General features: G+C 34.0%; 3 protein-coding genes across 7 annotated transcripts in view; 1 reads left to right on the forward strand and 2 right to left on the reverse strand.

Moving 5' to 3' along the window:
* The window catches only part of LOC118273021 (schwannomin-interacting protein 1 homolog), a 63391-nt gene extending 57981 nt beyond the window's left edge, over positions 1–5410 (reverse strand). For all 3 annotated transcript variants that reach the window (XM_050694173.1, XM_035589759.2, XM_050694162.1), the window contains exon 1: positions 5222–5410. In XM_050694173.1, the coding sequence (XP_050550130.1) occupies positions 5222–5395 (174 nt within the window). In that variant the 5' untranslated portion in view covers positions 5396–5410. The remainder of the gene's footprint in view (positions 1–5221) is intronic.
* A 1510-nt stretch (positions 5411–6920) lies between these two features.
* Positions 6921–15981, reverse strand: LOC118273023 (activating signal cointegrator 1 complex subunit 1). Of its 3 annotated transcripts, none has more exons than XM_035589766.2 (8): positions 15814–15981; positions 14119–14213; positions 13007–13106; positions 12334–12466; positions 11791–11919; positions 8271–8431; positions 7702–7874; positions 6921–7286 (listed from the first exon to the last, which is right to left on the reverse strand). In XM_035589766.2, coding segments are annotated over exons 1-8 (1080 nt in total). In that variant the 5' UTR covers positions 15816–15981; the 3' UTR covers positions 6921–6999. The 3 variants fall into 3 exon arrangements, with proteins under 3 accessions (XP_035445659.2, XP_035445658.2, XP_035445655.2); XM_035589765.2 differs by having other exon boundaries at positions 14119–14337; positions 15814–15965; XM_035589762.2 differs by lacking the exon at positions 14119–14213 and having other exon boundaries at positions 15814–15964.
* A 1259-nt stretch (positions 15982–17240) lies between these two features.
* On the forward strand, positions 17241–20458 carry LOC118273206 (uncharacterized). Its single transcript, XM_035590046.2, has 2 exons — positions 17241–17513; positions 19016–20458. The coding sequence occupies exons 1-2, from the start codon at positions 17435–17437 to the stop codon at positions 20236–20238; spliced, it is 1302 nt and encodes a 433-aa protein (XP_035445939.2). The 5' UTR covers positions 17241–17434; the 3' UTR covers positions 20239–20458.
* Positions 20459–22474: the final 2016 nt, after the last annotated feature.

A 22474-nucleotide genomic window follows, 5' to 3' on the forward strand; every position in this document is an offset into this window, starting at 1 on the left:
AAATCGCTGACCTTGGTCAAAAAGCTGCAAGCTTGAAGTGGAACTGGGCTGGACATGTCTGCCGCATGTCGGACAAGCGGTGGGCAAAACTCACTACTGAGTGGAGCCCACTCAACGTCAATAGGCGTCGCGGCAGGCCCAGAAGGAGATGGCGGGATAAACTCGATTCCTATGAAAAGGATTGGCCACAGAAAGCTCTACAAAGAGATGAGTGGAAGGAGGGTAGGGAGGCCTTTGCCCTGCAGTGGGACGACCATGGCTGACAAAAAAAATAAGTAATGGTTCCAATATAATATAGGTAGGTAAACTTCAGGCACAGAATCAACCGCGGAATGAACCCCAGCCCCAGCTTTACCTTATTAAATTGAGCTAAAATACTGCCTCCATTATGTTTCTCGTAATTGGGACCTTGGAACTAGTCGCACCGAAGGTTTTAATTGAGTTGTTGCTGGTTTACATTTAATTTTTGCTTGTTATGTAGCTAGACCAATAATTGATTAATGATTAAATTGTTTGGTAACTTTCAGTGCGTTAGAAAAAGTATCTTATATATTTTTTTAATGATGAAGCAAGTCAATAGACTCTACAGGTAGTAGATTCTTCTCTCTCATCTTTAAAATACATCTAATCACAACGCAGAATATTTAGATGATGTTGAACCTATTGCAAGACAAAAAGTCTGTCGATTAACGAATGAAAAATAATGCATAAAAATGCATTAAATTTCTCTTTCTTTTCTTTATTACCTTAAATATCTGTTTAATATAAAAAAAATATTCTAGAACTTATTACGGAAGAATATCGACTTATTAAAATATAAATAACTAAACAAGGATGAATGGACGGACGTACAATCGGACGAACGGACGCTAAGCCCAAGTAAATAGGGTCCCGGTGACACTTTGAGTATACCATACTAAAAATGAGAGTCCCTTATGATGATGTCTCAGTACCGTCATATATTGCAGTCGAGGGAAAGTGGAATACCTACGAGTTTCATATCTTTATGTCAACAATCAAAATGTCATCTTTACTACAAGCGTACAACCCTACACAATACATTAATGTATACTTAAAACAGTTGGTTCTTACCCTTACGACCACAGATTTTTGTATACGAGTACAAGTGCCTTTATTTATCAATTAGGTTTGGAATAAATAACGTCCTGCTGCGCTAGTACTGGCCAGAAAACAATTAGGTAGTAGGTACCAATAGTAATTAAGAGCCTAATATATAAATGTTTAATGATTTTATTACTTAAACCTTTTTTTTGAGGGGGAAAAATCAGAGAGGGAGTGTCAGACTATTACTGACTAAAAACCACCCCGTTCCTACTCCTGCTTTCGAGCCGGAGCCCCGATAAACCCGCTAGGTAGTCCACAGCTTCGGATCAGGACTACTTAACACGTTCACTGCGGCTGCCCAAAATTAAGACTTACTTCCAGTGCTGTACAAGTCACACTTCCCGTATCAAGATTGCCTGATGTGCGTTACGACGTCTATGTTCCCGTATGTAGTCCTGACTTCAAACCTCCACAGAGACATGGAAACTCTTCAGCAGAATTTTTTTTCTGTACCAATACATAGTTTACATCCTTGTGTATACACAGCTGTAGTAGCACGGGGTTCTTAGTAATATTTTAAAAGTTACAGGTATTTTTAAAAATGGTTGATTTTACGGGAAAATACTTGTCGTGGCGCATACAACAGTCGTATTGCTAGGGATGGGGTATCACAAAAACGTTGTTTTGTTTTAGATTCATTATTTTTTATTAGAGTATTACACTATCAACAAAACCTTTTTTGTAATAAAAGTAATAATTGTTAACAAAAACAGTAACTTCTTGTTTTAACAAACATTAACAAAACAGTAACTTCTTATTTTATATAATTATTTATTTGTTTTACTTGATAATCTAATCATCAGAAAAAAAATACTTAAAAAATAATAAGAGTAGTAGGTGCCATACCATGAAATGAGATAATCCTTAATAATAATTCTTTACATAACATCCTGCATAATCACGACTAATAGGAACTTTAAGTAGGATATCGCGTTCTGTAAAAACGTATTGACTAGGCACAGCACTATGACTAAATGAAGCTCACGTTCAGTGCGGTACGGGGTTTAGAATACGGCCAAATAGTTCCCGTATCGCACTATTGTACAATAATTACCTTTCTGTGCGTTACGACAAAATAATTCCCGTACATTTTTATTCTTAAATTTGAATACACTATAAGTAAGCACATCGGGAATATAGGTGTCTCTTTTTTACTTGAACGAATACTTGAATAAATCACCTCCGCACGGAGAGTAAAACCAGGACAACTAGCTGCCGCACAGAGCAAGACTCAATTACAACCAAATATTTCCCGTAACGCAGTGAACGTGTTAAACCTAGAGTGATGATAAACGTAAGAGATTTTTTGCGATATTGAGTTATACACATCATTCGATGGAGAGATATTCATTTATAAATGTAATAACATACATATTCGGAAACAGCTTATTTTTGATCGAAGGCATCGATATGTATTTATATTAACCTTATACCCAGTATGTGCCAAAACCCGTTCCTTATTACATATCTAAACAACCTACTTACTTACATATGAATCAAATGATACACAATGGTTTCAAAGTAAATGTTGCGACTGTGAAACTTGTAACAAAGTCAATAAATTTCAAACTGTGGATTGTAAATCGTTTAGTACGAACAAACTTACAACCATCTTCCATTGCTACTCCTGAACATTCGACTAACAATATAATATGTATGTGTGTTGTATCGACAATAAATAACTATTAACCGAAACCCTATTTCTTTTAGTGCAGGTAAACAGATTAAATTAGGTAATTAAGGTTTTCCGGACCAATACCGTATTGTACATATTAATTAGTAATTACAGTACAACCCTGATAGGAAAGCTTCTAAGTTCTAACGCACTATAAAATTATTTATTAGATACTATCTTCTGCCAGCGGCTTCGCCCGCATCCTTGTGTTATAAAAAATACCCTATGTGTTATTCCAGACCATAACCTACCCCTGATCCAAAATTCATCCCGATCCCTTCAGTCGTTTAGACGTGAAGGAGTAACAAACAATGAAACGTACAAACTTTCGCGTTTATAATATTAAGTTAGATATGTAGAAAAGCATTAGGGTAAAAGGTATTTTTTGTTCTTTATTACTGATGTATCTAAATCCAAATAAATGCTTACGTATGCCTCACAGAACAGAGAAAAACAGTCCTTTTTCTGTGGCTGCACAGTTTTCGACTTAACGTTTTTTTTAATAAAAAATACAGTCTTATTCAAAGCACGTTCTGTTTAATAGTATTAAACTGAGTACTTAATGTTAATGACAATTCGCCAATATATTTTTAGTGCATGAATTCACAATTCCAAACCATTTTCAAGCATTCTTGGTTGGGAATTTGATGAAGGTTCACGCCTTTGTGAAAATTCCGTGGCGCGACTTTGCGTTACTCATTTGGTTCGTGATTGGAAAGGGTGTTCGTATGTTTTGAACATCCACACTATGCAATACTCGTATGCATGTTATTTTTATACCGTTTAGTATTTCTGTGCAATATAAAATTATTGTAAACTGCTTTTATTAGTTTTAAAGTCATTCTTCCACCCCACGGCGGTTACTTTTCGCGACATATTAAACAAAGATTACAACAGATTACTCTATTTCTAGTTTGATTTGTATTTCATATTCAGTTACATTCTTACTAATTAGTACCTACACTAAATTCTAAAAGTTACTTAGCATGATGCAGCACCTAAACGAACTTCTTACTTGTACTGTTGGGTGACACTTATAGATTGGTGAAGATCAAAATGTCTTTGAATGTCACCTTTTTTAGCTTACAGGTTCCTTAAAATGTAGGAGAGGTTGGTAATAACGGGCATAGTAGATAAAAAGGATAGATAATACTTATTATTATAAAACCCCACACATTGTTCCTAAAGACACCTTACTGGAATCCATACAATATTTTGACTGAACAGTTCGTTGAACTCCCTATTTAAAAGCTCGTATCGAATTCCTACAATGTTGACGCAATGTAGGACAAACTATAATGATTAATGATGCTCGTTAATTCACTTAAAATACTTGTTTTTACCATGGAAACGTTTTCTAACACTAATTTGTAGGATGTCCAATTACCTATCCACAGTTTGGTAGACTATATGGTCTGGAATAACACGTAGACTACTTTTTATCCCATGGGAAAAAGAACAATAGCCGTTGGCAGAAGCTAGAACATAACATATTCTTGGTCACTTGGTGTGTCACGAGTCCTTCTGCTTCTGGTACCTGACTCAAAAGCGTCCAAACCAATTGTAATGATTATGCAATGATAGATTAGACTTCGAATAATCGAATTACATTAATAACTTTGAGTCCATATTTGTCCATAGTGAAGACATATTTAGTTAGTCAGATCAAATAGACATTATATTTAAATAGAATAAGCTGCTTACTTGCGGCAAACAACTCTATATAAACTAAATAAATAAAGATTTCATGACAACACATGAACAAGATTTTTACATTTAATTACCTCACTCGACCATTCTGCGCTTCAATAATTATTTTTCTCAGAATCTAAACGAACCAACTGAAAAGAGCAGACGTAACAACCTACGTATAATGAATAGGACCCACATTACAATCCATCTGATAAAGGGTTCTAGGTTTTGTAAAGGACCGTAATTTACGTTAAGCATTTTACGAGCAGGCTCGACTTCATGCCCTGTTTTATATCATCTACCTACTTACTGTGGAAATGGTAATCTGAAAAATAAAATCTCGCCTCTTGCAATAATATCTGCACAACTTTACGCATAAATATATGCAAATTAAACGTGGAGCCCACGAGCGCCGGCCAGACTTAGATTTATAATCAGAGGGGTGACCATAAAAATCTTTCGTTAACTTTTTAATTCTTAACTACTTAGTAATACTTCATTATCATAAATTACCAGTTATTATGTAATGTAAGTACGTAATACCATTTCATTAAGAACGATAAAATATTCAAAAATATATCTTTATTAATGTTTATCTATAAAGCATTATGCAGTAAAAAGTACAAAAAAGTTCATAAAACCCTGGAAAATCTTCAAACGACACTCAACTGAATAAAAATTACGATATCTTAAAATGTATTAAGTAATCGGTAAGAAAAAGGCACTTACATGTTTCTGAGAAATCCGTTGTAAGTACACAAACACGAGACGGTTCCGTCGGAGTCGTGGCGCGAGTAGTGAGACCGCGGAGCGACGCAGGGCGGGCGCATTACGTAGCCAATGCGCCCCTACTGAAGGACTGAGTGTGACGTTGGCCCGTCCGCCGGGCCGCCCCGCCCGCATACACCACTTCCTAGCCAACCGCTATATGTAACTGCGAGCCTTTTCTTTTTCAAAATATTAATCAACTTTTGTAAACGCGTAGCGTTGCTACGAAAAGCTACGGCGTAGCAAGAAGTATAATTATTTATTAATTGCATTTTTAGATAAAAGACAATATAGTTTTTTAGTTTACTAAATATTTTAAATGCCGGGTGAACATAAATATTTATATAAAAAAGCATAAAATAGAAAATAGACATTAAGTGCCTAAGTATAGGTACTAAAGTAACTAAATTAGGTTTTGTCTAGAGAAATATAAATCGCTCTATGTTGGAAACTCTAAAGTCACAAATCAGACGAATAAAGCCATTTATCTGAAAGCTCTTGTAGGTATTAGGAGCTTCGGAGAGTAATGCGGTAATCGTAATCGCATCTCAGAGATATTTCACTCTCTGACTTCCTACCTATCTCTATTCTACTAGACCTCTATACATCTATACTAGACTACTAGACCTATCAAAAATATAATATTTATTTATACATATAATAACTAGCAAACCCGGCGAACTCCGTTTCGCCACCAATGCAAAACCTTTCCTATTTTTTTTTGCTATAAACCTCACGGAGCCCGAGACCTTTCCAACGAATGTAAAACCGTGGATATCGGCTCGTGCGTTCTGGATTTATAGCGTCAGGAAGGAAAACGTGACTTATTTTTATATAATAATTAATCAACAATCAGCAGCTGCGTGTTAATAGTTTAGTATAACTTATTATATTTTTTTACACTAGGTATCTACATATATATCTCCCGGCTGCGGACTGCCTAGCGGGATACCGGGGCTCCGGCTCAGAAAGGAAGAGTAGGTACGGGGTGGTTTTAGTCAGTAAGAGTCTGACACTCCCTCTCGCCTCGCCCAAGGCGAGAGAAATCATTGGATGATTTTCCCCCTCAAAAAAAAAGCCAGTGTTTCCTAAGCCTCGTATTAAAAAAACTACAGTTCACTTAGTACGAGTTTGATTTATGGTTAAAGTAATCGAAACGAGAGCACTTCGGCATTCTGATTGGCTGGCTTGAATAAACCAACCAATCAGAGCCGAGCCGAGCGAACTCTTGTTTCAATTATCCTAAGGGTACTAATAGTATAGTGTTCAACACAACACCATCCATTTAGGTTTGAGCATATTATAACAACATGACTGAATGCAGTAAAACCAGAGGTCCCAAAAGATACAGGTTTGAGTGGCATCTTATTTAGCTGTAAAGAGTCCCACTATTGAAAATAAAGATACAGGTTTGAGTGGCATCTTATTTAGCTGTAAAGAGTCCCACTATTGAAAATACTAACTAAGTGATCATAGCATCCGGAGCTGCGGACTGCCTAGCGGAAAATCGGGACTCCGGCTCAAAAAGCAAGAGTAGGTACGGGGTGGTTTTAATCAGTAAGAGTCTGACACTCTCTCTCGCCTCACTTAAGGCAGAAAAAGTCATTGGATGAATTTCCCACCTCAAAAAAAAAAATTAAGTATGAAATAAAACAAACTATTTGAAATGTAAAAAACTATTAATTTATTAATCTATAAATATAAACTATGATAAAAACAAAAATGAAACGTATCCGTGTCTAATGACATGGGACAACACAAGTCGGTTGATAATATCCATCAGGGCCCATTGTGTGTCGCTGAGAGAGGTGAATGGCCGTCAACTCGACTGTTCCGAAGTCGTAGTCAGCAAATTTTTGAAGCACATCTCTACCGTCAAAAGATTCCCTCTGTTGTCTCGTATTTTTTGATGTCGATTCCGAACTTTCCAAACTTGCACTTTCTGAACGCGTCCTGTACTTGGAATTGATTAACGTAACATGCAATTTCACGTTTTCTCTTCCATATTCAGTGTCCGTCATGAATCCTAAAAAAAAGTAAAATATTATATAATTGTGATCATATTATTTATTTTATCTCTTTTTAATTCCATGTGTTACAGCGGCTAGCTATTTGTATATTTCGGGAAAATATTATAATTAAATTATTGCTGCATATCTGGGAACCGGTCTGTACTAAACTGTCTATTTTACAGTCACAATTGATACACATATACATAATTATGTAAAAGGCAGATAACATTTATTTTTCGTTATGATAATACCATGTATCAGCAGGTATGTCCTTTTGCCATACATAGCTCAAAGAATTTCGAAATCTCAAAAAAAAAATTCAACTGGAAACCGCTTGCTCGGCAATCGTGCCGATGTCCGAACCAATAAGTCTCCTTTTGGCGCAGTCCAGCGCAATCAGCGAGTTATTGAACTATATTCAGTAATTACCTGCTTTATAGAAATATTGTACTAAGCTATCTGCTACTTGTTGTACCAAACCCTGTGGGCCTCCCTCTTCCTGCACAAGTCCATACAGAACATCTATCTGTGAAGGATCATCGTTCATATATGACAATCCTTGTAATCTGATCTTTAATGGCAAATGGCCTTGCAATATGGGCCTGCAAATAAAAAATTCCTTGAATTATAATTCATATCTAAAAAATTTATCTTAATCATCATTTTAATCTAAGCGACTTGTAATAGATTAAGATAAGAAATATAAATGTATTGATTATTTATACACATAAAGTTCCGCTTCATGTCGATAGATAGCGCTATGCGTCCTTCGTATCACGCTACGGAAAAAAACCCACACTTTGCCGATTTTTTATGTTTTTTTTTTCTTGTAGGCAATTCCTGGCTAACTCGTGATATTTTTTTTATCTATATGTAAGAAAATTCCCCTATGCTATTGCATATACAAAGAGAAATAGACTCAACGTTTTATTTTATCACACAAAATTACGACTTGCTTTTGCTTTTAGAGTAATGGAAGAAAAATAAAATATTCTCACATGATGACTTTTTCTTTGGCTTCAGTAAGCAGCTTGGATACAAATAACCTTTCCTCGTTGTCCATCAAGCACATGACGCCAATTGTAAGATGCAACTTAGTAGGCGCGATAAACACAGAACTATCAAGACCCCTACTAGGGCATTCTCGTAAAACTCTCTCCTAAAATGTAAAAATAACGAAAGTTGGTATTAAATAAATCAAGCTTATATTTAAGTATTTTAGTAGTAATAGGTATTGTTTAATTGTAGTAATTGTAGACCAGAGATGAAAACTCCCAGGAAAGTTTCCATCTATAAGGAAAGATTCCTGAAAAATTCCATAGCTTCCGGAAGTTTTGGAAGTTTATAAAAAATATTATAATATCACTGAATTATAGCATTATTTCCCTTTTTTAATTTTATTATTATAAATGGAGTAGGTACTAATAGAAATATAAAATAGTTGCGGAAATACATTCAGAGAGCAAGCGCAAGTACTAACTTGTTCGCGGGCGGGGGACAATATTTTGGCGGGGGGAGGTGAGTGCCACTGCGCCGGCCGCCGAGATACGTCGTCCCGCTAGTATTGCTCATACGTCACTCGAAGCCGCGCGCCTGCGTCATTGCTGGATCGTTTTGTTTGTAAGGGCAGAGTCTTGCTTTTTTCTGTTATATATAGTATAGCAGTGCAGTGTGTAATAATAAGTGTTTAGGGAACAGAGAGTAAAGTTCCCTAAGAAAAGGAGGATCCTCCGACCAGGCGAGGTGATCAGCCTGGCGGGCTTTCTGCCCAACTGTTGTTCGTTGGGATTTTCTATCCGTGTTAATTCGCATGCAAACTTCATATGTGCGATGCAGGATATTTGTGACGTTATCCATTGATTTGCTCGTCGATAGTCTATGTGCGACTTCTGTCATCTGTCACTTGTTACTTGTCAATGTGTCGCCACAAGTGCAAGTTTAATTAAATAAATGAACTGTAAAAATGCCTCGGAAAACCGGAAAGGTTTGGGATTATTTTGAATTGATAAATACGGATGGCAAAAAAACCGCTAGGTGCAATTTTTGTCGAAAACATTTTGGAACCAATGCAACAAAGTTAAAAAATCATTGTTTGAGTGCTTGTAAACAGTGTCCGGAAGATATTAAAACAATTTTACAAGACAAGCCCATTGAAATATCACCATCTTCTGTGGGTAGTTCAACATCAACACAGTTCCAGCATGTTTTGTCCACAATTCCTATATCTACGCCGAGTCCTTTAGGAAGAGAAAACTCATTACAGTCATTAGCTTCTTCTCATGAGTCAAATGAACAACCACAAAATTCAATTACGCCAAATCAAAAAAGAGAAATAGATCTTAGTTTTGCTCGTGCAATTTATGCTACTGGTACGCCATTAAATATTTTAGAATCCAGTTTGTGGCAAAAGGCAATAAATGCTTTGAATCCAGCTTACTCAGTCCCTACAAGGTACATGATAAGCAATAGTCTGTTAAATGCTGAATATGAACGCGTGCAAAAAGAAACATCTGATATCATTAATCAAGCAGAAGCCCTGACAATTGTGATGGACGGCTGGACAGACATAAATGGTAAGGGTACCGTTAATTTTATAATAACGACCCCAAAGCCATTTTTTTACAAGTGTGTATACCCTGGTACAAATCGCGAGACTGCAACGTATTTATTTACACAATTAAAAACTATTATTGATGAAATTGGTCCATCTAAATTTGTAGCACTTGTGACTGACAATACGAATAGTATGAAAGCCACGTGGAGAATGATCGAGACCGAGTATATGCACGTCTTCGCGATAGGTTGTGCATCACACACTTTAAGTTTGCTCTTAAAGGATATCATGAAGCTTGAAAACTTTAAAGCATGCTGTGATTTGATTACTAAAATCATAAAATACATAAAAAAGAGGCACGTAGAATCAGCGTATTTTGAAAAGATGCAAAAAGAAAAATATGAAAATAATTCGAAGACTTTAAAGTTACCAAGCCCAACACGATGGGGAGGTTTTGTAATAATGATGGAATCCTTTCTTAGTAACCGAGAGGCTCTCGAAGCGACAATGATTTGTCAAGATTTAAGCATTAATCGGGAAATTAAGCAACATGTGCTTACGGAAGACATTTGGATCAAGGTCAATGCATACCACAATATCTTAAAGCTCATCCTTGTGGCAACTACTAAACTAGAATCAGACGCTGCAGTTATATCTGAAGTACCCCAAATGCTTGATTATGTTAAAGAAATTATGTCTAGCGCTCTAAGTACTTGCGAAGTCGTAACAGAAGAAGAGGAACGGTACATTATTGGAGCTATTGGGAAAAGGCAGCATTTCGTTGAGAAGCCCATTCATTTTGCGGCCAACATTTTAGACCCCAGATTTAGAGGGCTTAAGCTGACACCTGAAAAAGTTGCGAAAGGGCAAGAATTCATTAACCAATACGCCGGAATACTTCAAAAAATACTGCTAAGATCATGGCAAACTTAGCTGAATACCGCGCAAAAAGTGGTTTTTACAGTCAAACTGGTATTTGGACTACTGTTGATCATATTGAACCAAGAACTTGGTGGAGAGGTCTCTGTAACTGCCAAATTCTATCATCCGTTGCCAGAAAATTGTTATCTATACCTCCATCTTCAGCGTCTACCGAACGAAATTGGTCCCTTTTTGGAAATACACTGACTCGTTGTAGAAATAGAATTACAACTGAAAGACTGCAGAAGCTGATTACAGTGCGAGCCAATATAAGATTGTTATCCGATAACCCAAACGAAAATGTTTATTTTGCTGATAAGGAGGAGGAATATATCAGTGATTTAGAGGAAGAAGAAATTGATGAAGATATAGAAGAAATTAGCTTCCAAGAGCCAGAAGCAAGCTTATCTAATTTTAATGTGTCAGAATCAGAGAATTCAGAGGGAATTGATCCTACACAAGATTCATTGAATTAGATTTTAGCAGAATCACTAATGATAAAAACTTAAATTAATGTTTCGATTATTTAATTAGTATTTTTATTACTTTACGTTCCTTAAATTATTTCGTATTTAACAAAGATTGCATCTATTATGCATTTCAAGTCATTGTGGTTACCTAAAATAAAAAAACGTTGCTTTTTTTCAAGAATATTATATTTTTGATAACTTCCAAAATTCCCTTGTTTTGGAAACTTTCCAGAATAATTCCGGAATTTTACCTGGAAAACTTCCAAAGTTTCAGAAACATTCCGAAATTTTCATCTCTATTGTAGACACAAGTACTATAAATAGGACTTATGATAAAAATGAATGGGCAAGGGCACGGACCAAGTGCACATGGAGAACTATTATAAACAGAATTTAAAAAATCAAGCTTAAGAAATCACAGAGTAAATGGACTATTAAGTTAAAAAAAGGTCTGTTAGATATGGACAATAGCCAGCACACATGTCAACACACTCACACAACTTTATGAGCTTTAATAATGACAAGTTTTATGATTATTTAGGTATTATTAGTTATAGTGACAATAATATTCACCTTAAATTCTTCAAACCTCTTCTGTACATCTGTATGGTTCATGGGAATTGATATAAAATGTGTATATCTTTGTTTCATCCTCGATGACACCACTATCATGTTTATTCTTCTTCTTGCTGCCTGGACACTCTGTCACATAACATAAATTTAATAAATATTTATTTACACATTAGAAAGCAAGCGAGGTGATGGCTAAAAAATATAAAAACACTCAGCAACAGAATTAGGAATAGAAATTTATTAAAAATAACACTCACATTTATTTTATGATTCTAAAGATTATAAATTCCGAATCAAATACTAATTTGTCTTTGTAAAATACATAATACAATTTAGAATTTCCATTAAACCTGTAACGATTGCTACCAACTTGCATAAATATGTATTTATTTATTTAAGACATTTTCTTCCAGCCAAGCTTTCTCGGTGATGCAGAGACCAAATAATGGTGGATGTAAGAAGCAAACTACAAATATGGTGGATGCAAGAAAATATATGTTTACTGAAAACCAGCATACTTATGTAAGCACCCAAAGATAATACCTGTGCAGTGGGTCCAAGTATAACTACATCACCATCGTGTCCTTGTCTCGGTATCTTGATATCTGTCTTGGTGTCTCTCTCGATTCTCATCCTAGTTGCACCTTTTTTACCAATAATTGATCCAAGGTAATGTCTGAAATTTTAAACCATTTCATTGTTAATACTATCACCAAATGCAGTGGAATCCGTCTATACTGACTTCAAAGGGAATTGATAACATCATAATAAGAGGACATCATTCAGAACTTTTTATAAAACATAATTATGTTTTAGGACTTTTTTATTTGAATAGATTTGTATTTAAAAAGAGAAACATAGCATATTCAATCAAAATAAAAAAATTTATGTATTAAGTATGGAAGACATCGCCATGGTCAAATTATCATTTTCAATATTGCTATGTAGAAATCCTGATAATTATTTTGCAGCATTTAATACTTCTGCAGCATTTCTGCAATAGTAAATTATGAAACCGGACAATTTTATCAAAAAATTCATTATATCAGACTTTTTAATAGATAATTTTAAATGAAAACCAAACATCATAAATTAGTGACGTCATAATAGGCAGTTGGTCAATATAGACAACATAGGCGGTATTATAGTAAACGGATTCTACTGTTAATATATTGTTTAAACTACGATAACGAATAGACCAAATAATAGTTCATACTTTGATACATGAAACTTAGTGGTATATCGTGAATTGTCCACTTGGATTACTTCAAAATCATCTTCATCTCCTTCATCAATCATGTCATTATAAGCCATATCTGAAAATAAATGCTATATTATATTTTCTTGTTCTGCTAACTTTTGATTCAATTTCATAGTTTAATACAGGATAAAAAAGAAATCAGCCGGGTAAACAAATGTTACACTGAATTAAATACTTGATATGAATAAACAAAAATACCAATGAAAATAACATTTTTCAAAATAACATGTTATTTTGCATGGTATTTTCTAGTAGATGGTATGGCAGAGAAAAAGTTTATTTTAAGAGAGTTCCATTTCATAATTTAGTACAGGATAAAAAAGAAATCAGCTGGGTAAACAAATGTTACACTGATTAAACTACTTGATATGAATAAACAAAAATACCATGAAAAATACCATTTTTCAAAGTCACAACAATAACATGTTATTTTTCATGGTATTTTTTAGTAGATGGTATGGCAGAGAAAAAGTTTATTTTAAGAGAGTTCCATTTCATAATTTAGTACTGGATAAAAATAAATCAGCCTGGTAAACAAATGTTACACTGAATTAAATACTTGATATGGATAAACAAAAATAATGAAAAATAAAATTTTCCAAAATCACAATAATAACATGTTATTTTTCATGGTATTTTCTAGTAGATGGTATGCTAGAGAAAAGTTTATTTTAAGAGAGTTCCATTTCATAATTTAGTACAGGATAAAAATAAATCAGCCTTAAAACAAATGTTACACTGATTTAACTACTTGATATAAATAAACAAAAATACCATGAAAAATACCATTTTTCAAAGTCACAACAATAACATGTTATTTTTCATGGTATTTTTTAGTAGATGGTAGAGAAAAAGTTTCTTTTGAGAGAGTTCCATTTCATAATTTAGTACAAAAGAAATCAGTCGGGTAAACAAATGTTACACTGATTAAACTACTTGATATGAATGAACAAAAATACCATGAAAAATACGATGCATAATTTTCAAAGTCACATATTTTTCGTGGTATTTTCTAGTAGATGGTATGGTAGGGAAAAGTTTCTTTTAAAAGAGTAAAACAAAATTACCATTTTCATACAAGTCATGTTCATGAAAAGTAGATGATTCAACGGCAGGATCATTTACCCTGTAACATCTGCCTTCTATCCATTTCACTTGAGGCCTGAGAACATCCGACATGGTTATAAATTATTTTATTTATGTTCTCTTAAAAAGTTGGTTAACTTTCACAAAAAGTGAAGAGTAAATAGTATTTTAATAGGTGTTTTATTTCACCACCAGCTTTACTGAAAACAATTCAAATAGCTTATTATTGAATTCATTTCACATTTCTAATTAAATGTTATTTTTTTCAAATGAATGTTACACATTCATTTGTTTATTGACGAGGGTGACATCGACATTACTTTGACATTTTTGACATACCACGAACATATCGCGTTCGGATATTCTTTATATACAGTATTACAAAAAAATTAAGAGACTAGGTCTCAGTTTTAACCTATTTTTTACCTATTGTAATGAATACAATAAATAGGTAGGTATAGTACATTAGGTTTTGGCTACAAGTAATAGGATTTTGACGTAAGCTCCTTATAAAATAACTGGTCTGCTTCGAATCCAGTCATTCAAAGCGTTTTGCTTTAAACGAGTATAATAGGTACAAAGCCGACCCAGGAATAAAACCTTCATTAATTAAACATTTGGATTATTAAAATATCATCTTCATAATATAATCTACTAGAGTGGATATCCACTGCGGGATATAGGTAATACCCACGCCTCGCCCAATAATGCGTCATCGAAAATGATGCCACACTAACCATATAAAGATCTATAGGGCATCGGGCAGAGAGACACTATCTCGCCCAAACTGTTTACGCTGGTCTTGGAGGATGTATCACAACTGAAAGCATAAAGGCCTTTCAATATCAGGTACTCAGCTATCTAATCTTCGATTCGCTGATGATATTGTGTTATTCGTTAGTGATCCAGAAGAGCTTCAGATTATGGTACATGATCTACACGACGCATCATTACATGTAGGGCTGGAGATGAAGCAAGAACTGAGCAAGACCAACATCATTACCACAGATAGTGCAAGCACGGCGAATATAACAGTGAAAGGTACGTCCCTAGAACGGGTCGAAAAGCACGTATTTTCAACAATTACAACCAGTGCGTCCTACCAGTCCTTTCCTACGGAGCTGAAACTTGAGTATGATAAACCATATCCTCCAGAGACTATCACTCAAAGGGCAATGGAACGTAGGCTGGTAGGAGTAACTTTAATCGATCATAAGATTAATAAATGGTTGCCCTCAACCATTTAATAATCTAATTAACCAAGCAAAGTGTCAGGCATAGTAAAACGAACAGCCAAAAGCAGCCTGAAGTAGCACTGGACGGGACATGAAGCCCAAAAACACAACGCGTGGTGCAAAGATCTGCTGGAGTAGAGACCGTGGTAACATAAACGACTTGTTGGTAGACCGCAGATGAGATGGAAAGATGACATCAAAGAGGTGGCGGGACAAAATTGGATACTAACAGCCCAAAATAGGACGAAATGGAAAGAAATGAAGGAGGCCTCGACCAAATTGGTTGAAAAAGACTTAAGATGATGATGACATTATTACAACAAGGAATTAAAAATAAATCTACAGATAAGTCTAGAAACTTTCACACACACACTTTAGAAGCGAAGTACTTTTGTACCTTACTAAGTACATAATTACATAAATTAATGTTCAAACACTTACATTTTCGTTGATATGCGATACTGTAGGTAGGTACTAGGTATGTGATCCGTTTAAACTTGAGGATTTCCGATACAAAACTCAACAAAAAAAGCTGACCGACCGGGTTAAATAGCTCCTTCACAAGGGCACGTGATGCGTGATGACTGACTGAATGACTGATTCGAAAAAGAATATCAAGGGATTTCCCTTGAAGTTGGGTTGCCTGAGAGAAGAAGAGAAACGCTGCGGCTGCCACAGATATAGGATATTACCTAGGAGGTACATAGTGTAGCCCCAGCTTAAACATTTTAATGAGAAATGTCTGAGAGTAAGACTTGTTGGGGATTCCCCGATTTTTTAAAAGAATTTGCCATGTTTGAAATTAGTTTACTGCTATGAACTAGATTGTTGGTCAGGCTCCAGGTTCACAGATATTGTGGTCCAGATATTTAAGTTTAAGCTGCAAAAGAAATAGCCTTCTCCTAAAGACATGAGTGACATGGTGAAGGAAAACATCGTGTGGAAACCTGCGTGTGTGGTCTTATAAATGATATGATTTATAAGACTTTTTCAGGGTCCCTTAAAGAAAACTTACCTAAAAAAAGAAAACATTATATTATCTAAGTAATAATATAATTCATCGTCAGCGATTACCCACTAATAACCAGCAACAGACCTTGAATTATACTCGTGACATTATTACAAAAACAAACACAGATTGAATCAGTATGAAGAGTGCCAGTGGAGCTAGAGTTGTACAAAGTTGATTAATGTTTCCGTATGTCGTCTACTTTTTGATAAAATTAGGAGATTTTTTTCTATTCTCACAAGTGCTGGTATTGGAGTTAAAATCTTACTTATCCTCGCACCTTTTACAGATCTCAATTGTTTGCGATACCGACCATCTTCTGATTAGGCGATAGCGATAGATCGCGTGGCTCACACTACACAGGACTGAGCGACTTTTTTTGTGACTTGTGAAGGCGTATGGTAGCAGAATCCCCATAAGCCTCACACTCCACCTAACTACTGCCATATCATTACCCTTATCCTTCCAATTCCTTTGTTGATTATGTAGTTTACTACTAATCTTATCATTCATATCTCCGTGTATAGCAGTTAGCCTTCAGTTTCTACAAGTATTAGGCCATCTTATTCATTCATCTTATGCAAAAAACTTGATTGCATATAACGTGAGCAATGAAAGAAAGTATTTAGTCGTTTATACAGTTGACACATGCGGATTTAGTGTGCAATTTTAATGCGGAATGCTAAAAGTAAAAATAATAATTTATCGGATTCAGTATTTACTTATTACCATAGTCGTGTTACATATGTTATTACTGCCCAATAGTTTACTTAATAACATTATACCTAGCTGACGATATTTAACTTTACGCAAACAAATGTTTTGTAATCACGGCACGACGCGACGAGGCGAACCAGTATGCATATTAGTCTTGTGGACCAGACGTATATAGTACAACTGATAAAACATTTGATAAGCTTATCATTAACCTATTACGCTGGCTGGTTTATTATATTATATATCTAATTAAATGTAATACTGTTAAATGGCACTGCAGTTAAATGACTGTATTTTTCTTTCTATCTAACTATTAATTAATAAAAGTGTACAAAGATGGAGAAAAAGTTACCGAGACCAGTAAATACGTCGTACTATAATACTAATTATCATTATACAAACGTAAATAAAGAAGGTGAGTTCAATTTTTATTTACTACTTGCATTATTGTTATTTAGAATAGGTAGAGTAGGCACATCATGGTTTAGGTAGTAAGAAGGTACAAGTAAGTAGAAGTTTGCATTATTTTTTGTAAATGCTGCTCATTGATTACCTAAATAAGCTATGAAATAGAATATAGTAAGTATCACCAGTAGCAAACTTCTGAAGAAGCTAGGTTTGTACGCATAGGTATGACATAACATAATCCTAACCATTTTATGTTATTGTTCAAGACTTCACTGTTTAATAACTGGGTAGTTAAGTACTTATTAACTGGATGGTCGATACGATACGAATAATTCGTCTAAACTTCGCTTAGTTCTTTGTAGTTTAACATTATGTACATAATAATATTTACAATACTCAGGACTCAGGAGATATTTCTATGATGAAAATCTTATTGATATTGATGAAAATCTTACCACCTTTGATTTCAATGTAAACCCGCAATGATATAACAAAGTACATAAATATCTTTGTCAATACAGAGAATAGGGCTTTGAAAAATTCTAACGTCCTTGTATGGGGTACCTGTACAAATAAAGTATTGTTATTTTCAAATCCTATTTATACATATAAACTATTTATTGAATGTATTATTGTATTGTGCAATACAACATTCAATGTTCTTCCTAGTTCAATGTTATATACTGAAAGTAACGCTTTTTGTTGATATCTTTGATTTTTAAATCAAATTAGTACGATGAAATAACACGAACAAATATAGGAAAAAAAATAATTGCACAAAAACTTATAAAATACTTGATGATATTGCCATACGATCTGACGTTTTTTATTTGTGCATTAAAATGCCTAATGATGCCTAAATTGTTCATTTTCAATTGATTAAATATATTCGTATTTTTATCGTTTATTAAAGTATAATACTGTTATGCATTTAGTTAAATCAATTTTTAATTGCTATTATTTGTCTAATTCCTATCTAACAAAGAAAATACTACTATATTTTATTTTATTTTATTTTAGATAAAATGCTACTAATATAATAAATACTATCTGTAGACCTTCTATAAACATGGTAGACAGGAAGTCGGAGACAGGAACATTGTCTGTCAACTGTCAGTGACATTTATTTTGACACCAATGACAGATTGAAACGAATGACATTATACTTATCGTGTTAATTGTAAACATAAACACAATCCATCATCATTTCTGTTATATATTTTAATGTTCAAGGCAAGGTTTGCTAGCAGAATAATGTGCATATACAAGTTTAAAATGATTTCTTAAGTATCCTGTGTGTGGATAAAATATTTTCAACATAAGAATTCAGTGGTAAGATTTGGACCTAATAAATTAAAAATTCAAAGGAATATTCCACTCCAATATGTATACAGTATATATTATTACAAAAATATCTTGCAAACAAATGACTGTTAATAAGAAAAGTTAAGTAGTGTTCTATTGTATTTGGTAAATAATGTTATGTAAAAATTAATCTCTTTTTTGCAGATGGAAATAAAATGCATGGATCACGGCGTGTTATAACATTTTGCCTGCTCACCACTATTCTACCATCGGTTCTGATAGTATTACCTTTATATTTGAGGAATATTAAATATGCTGATGTTATGTACAAAATATCTGACTCGGATGTTATTCAAATTCATAAAGGTCAATCATCAATATTTTGTGAGAAGCATTCATTGAAAATGAACACTACATTTAGTGCTTTCCAGATGAAAGGTACCCCTGAAATATCCAACAAGAGAAAGCACATAAGATTAAAAAAGTCAATGACATTGCTGGATGACACTTTAGAATATTGGGGATTTTATTTACTAAAAGGTGCTTCAGTAGAATTAAAAGCATGTTCTCAACACAGAGGTTCTAAAATTCTAGTTGTTAAAGGGGATAGGATATTGAATACATGTGGAATTTTAGATGGATACAATAGACAAGAAAAAAGTATCCCAAAAGTAGAACACCAAGGACTGCTTGTGACATTAGAAAATCCAGATAAGAAAATTGAAGAAAATTATACTCGAAAACACCTTACAAATAGTAATGAAGATAACAATTTAGATGGTCATGATAACTCTCAAAATATATTACATACCAAAGATACAACAGTAAAGAAATCTCAAATTATTCAAGAAAGAGCAAAACGGGATATAAAGGGTATACCATTGCATAATCCAAATACATTATTGGATACTGGTGTCTACCATGGAGGGAATGCTTTCAACAGCACTGTAGAACTAGAGGAACCTGTTTCTAGATTTGAAAAAACATTAAATGAGTGTTTTCATGATATGATTCTAATAAATCGCTTATTTCCTTTCTCTGTGCAGTGTAACAGTACTAATTACCTAGAAAACACCACAACTCTTAAAGTTGTTCATGAAGTATTGCTTGATGGATATTATTATTACATATTTTATTCAGACAGTGGGATTAATGATATTCATGCAATTTTTGATATTTATAAGCCAACATTCCAATATGTAAATAATTCTGAATCTAAAGTCTGTGTTAATAGAACTGAATGTGAATTCAACATAGACTTCTTTAGTGATGAGTTAGTTATTGTTGAAAAACCCACTAAAGAAGGCTTGCAAAATGAAGAAAGTGACTCATCTATTCTTGTGTCAGTTTGTCATCCTCGAATGTCTATTTACATATTTTTTCCTATATCTGTCCTTTTACTTATACTACTTTTTGCATTTTTATGATATTTGTTGAAAATTTTGTTCCATTTAATTTTAGTCAACATGAACATTACCAGAAGTGTGATATTAATTTATTAAGTTTTATAAGTAGGTAGCTATGTAGTTGTCTAGCGATGTTAATTATTATTGAATGTTGTGAAATTATAATTATATAAGTACCTCAAGGACTTTACTGTTACATTATTAAATATATTATGAAACGAAATAAAAATTATTAACTTTATTTTTGGCAACTCTAATTATTTAGGAAGTTAACCAAGAGCTTTTTATACATTTTTGGTCAAGTAATTCGAAATATTTGTATTATTTTAATTTATTACTAGGGCGAGATTGCATGACTACGGCTTTGTATTACTCGTGACGCACGTTCTTTGAGGCATTTTTCGTTAAGACGATTCAAGGATTTGCTTAGAATAGAGCTGGGTTTGACCGACCGGAAAAGGGCTAATTTGTCACGTCTTTATTCACGTTATTGGTGACAGACTCCATCAGCTCAGCACCACCTAATTCGAATCTCAAAAATTAAGGCACCTTACGAAATTAACATTCCCCAAAAAAGCCCAAAGTCGATTTAAATAATTCATAAACAATAATAATACCGGTAAACTATGGCAACTTTACCAGATGGCAACTTTACCATACTATAGGTATTCGGTATAAACTCATTTATCTAAAAATCTACCCACTAGATTCTGTTTTATAATAGTAGTATTTTTTAGACTTTAAAAGGAAATATTTACTATATTTTGCGTAGACGTAAGACTGCTATTATGCCAGTAATGGCCGTTACAGTGTAGTGCGTGAAAATGTGCTAAAAGTTAGTAGTTCCTAAATTGTGCTCACAGAGTTCTAAATTATTTGTCACAGGTGAGTGGATCTTGTATGTATAATATTTGGGATTACTGTGTAAGTCAGCAATTGCTTTTTCTTTAATTTATTGATAAATAATCGCTTCGGTAATGTTGACACAGGTTAGGTAAAGTTGCCACGGCCTGCTTTGTGGCAACTTTACCTACAGTTAGGGTTGGCAATAAATGTTTTTTTCCTTGGGTGTATGTAACCATTTTCGAATACCTAAATTTCCCAGCATAATAGGAATATCCTGGATGATAAGTTATAATGTATTTAATAATACCTTTTGTTTTAGAGCCAAAATGGCTCACATGAAACAAAACCGCAGAAAACTCGGAGCTAGACAATATAAAAAGTATACGAAAGTAATGTTAAAATTAGCTATGGAGATAGTGAAGTCAAAAAATTAAAAAGTCAAAAGATTAAACATTATTTTGTAGCCTTTTTTTACAATTTTAAACATAAATACTTAAAATTTTAGAACTTAATTTAGTTTAAAAGGGAACAATATTTTTGCCACATATTTATGCTTTTTTTTTACTTTAGGTTTAAGGTTTATATTTTTTTTTTAAATATACATGTCATAAAAATAATTCTCATTTTTTGACAACCCCGAGCGTAACAAATTATTTGTATGTAAATTACGATGAAAGCAACTTTCCCGAACGTCTGTGTAGCCGTTATCTTTATAGATTTCCTCATATTGTTTGCATTATAATACGAAGAGGTCCTAGATGAAGCCCTCTGTACCTCAACAACTCTTTAATATGCAATACACGATGAATACGGCGCGTAGGTAAAGTTGCCAAAAATTTGGTATCTTTACCCATGTTGTTTTTTCTTTACTACGGCTAAAGTAAGCGTTTGTATATAATGACGATTACAGTAAAGTGAGCCAATAGACTACAATTCTAAATATATAGTTTTGGTTTCTATGCGTCTTATGGTTAAAAATATATTTCGATTTTTGTTCCAAAATATGGTAAAGTTGCCATGTTTTACGGTACCTTACCTATAATAGTAACAGACCATAAGTATGTAAGAGGTCGCAAATACTCTATTCGTTTTGGTCAAAACCATAACCGACATGACCAGCAAACTGCAGTATATTACAATTTTGTATGGGAAGGGGCGTGAATAACTTGATTGTTTTGTTATACTAATGACAGGGGGGGGGGCGTGATGGACCGATGGCCCAGGGCGACAAATTCTGGGGGACGCCGATGGTATCCGCAAAATACTAACACTTGATATTGCTTCCCTCAAGTGGGCGCCAATATTTTCGCCCAGGGTACCAGTGGCCCTTACGCCGGCACTGACCTACTTAGGTAATGAATAAAAAAGCAATAACATTTATATATACCTGACTGGTCACATGTTTTATTTT

This window comes from Spodoptera frugiperda, chromosome 1 (assembly GCF_023101765.2).
Source record: "Spodoptera frugiperda isolate SF20-4 chromosome 1, AGI-APGP_CSIRO_Sfru_2.0, whole genome shotgun sequence".
In the NCBI taxonomy this organism is placed as follows: domain Eukaryota; kingdom Metazoa; phylum Arthropoda; class Insecta; order Lepidoptera; family Noctuidae; genus Spodoptera; species Spodoptera frugiperda.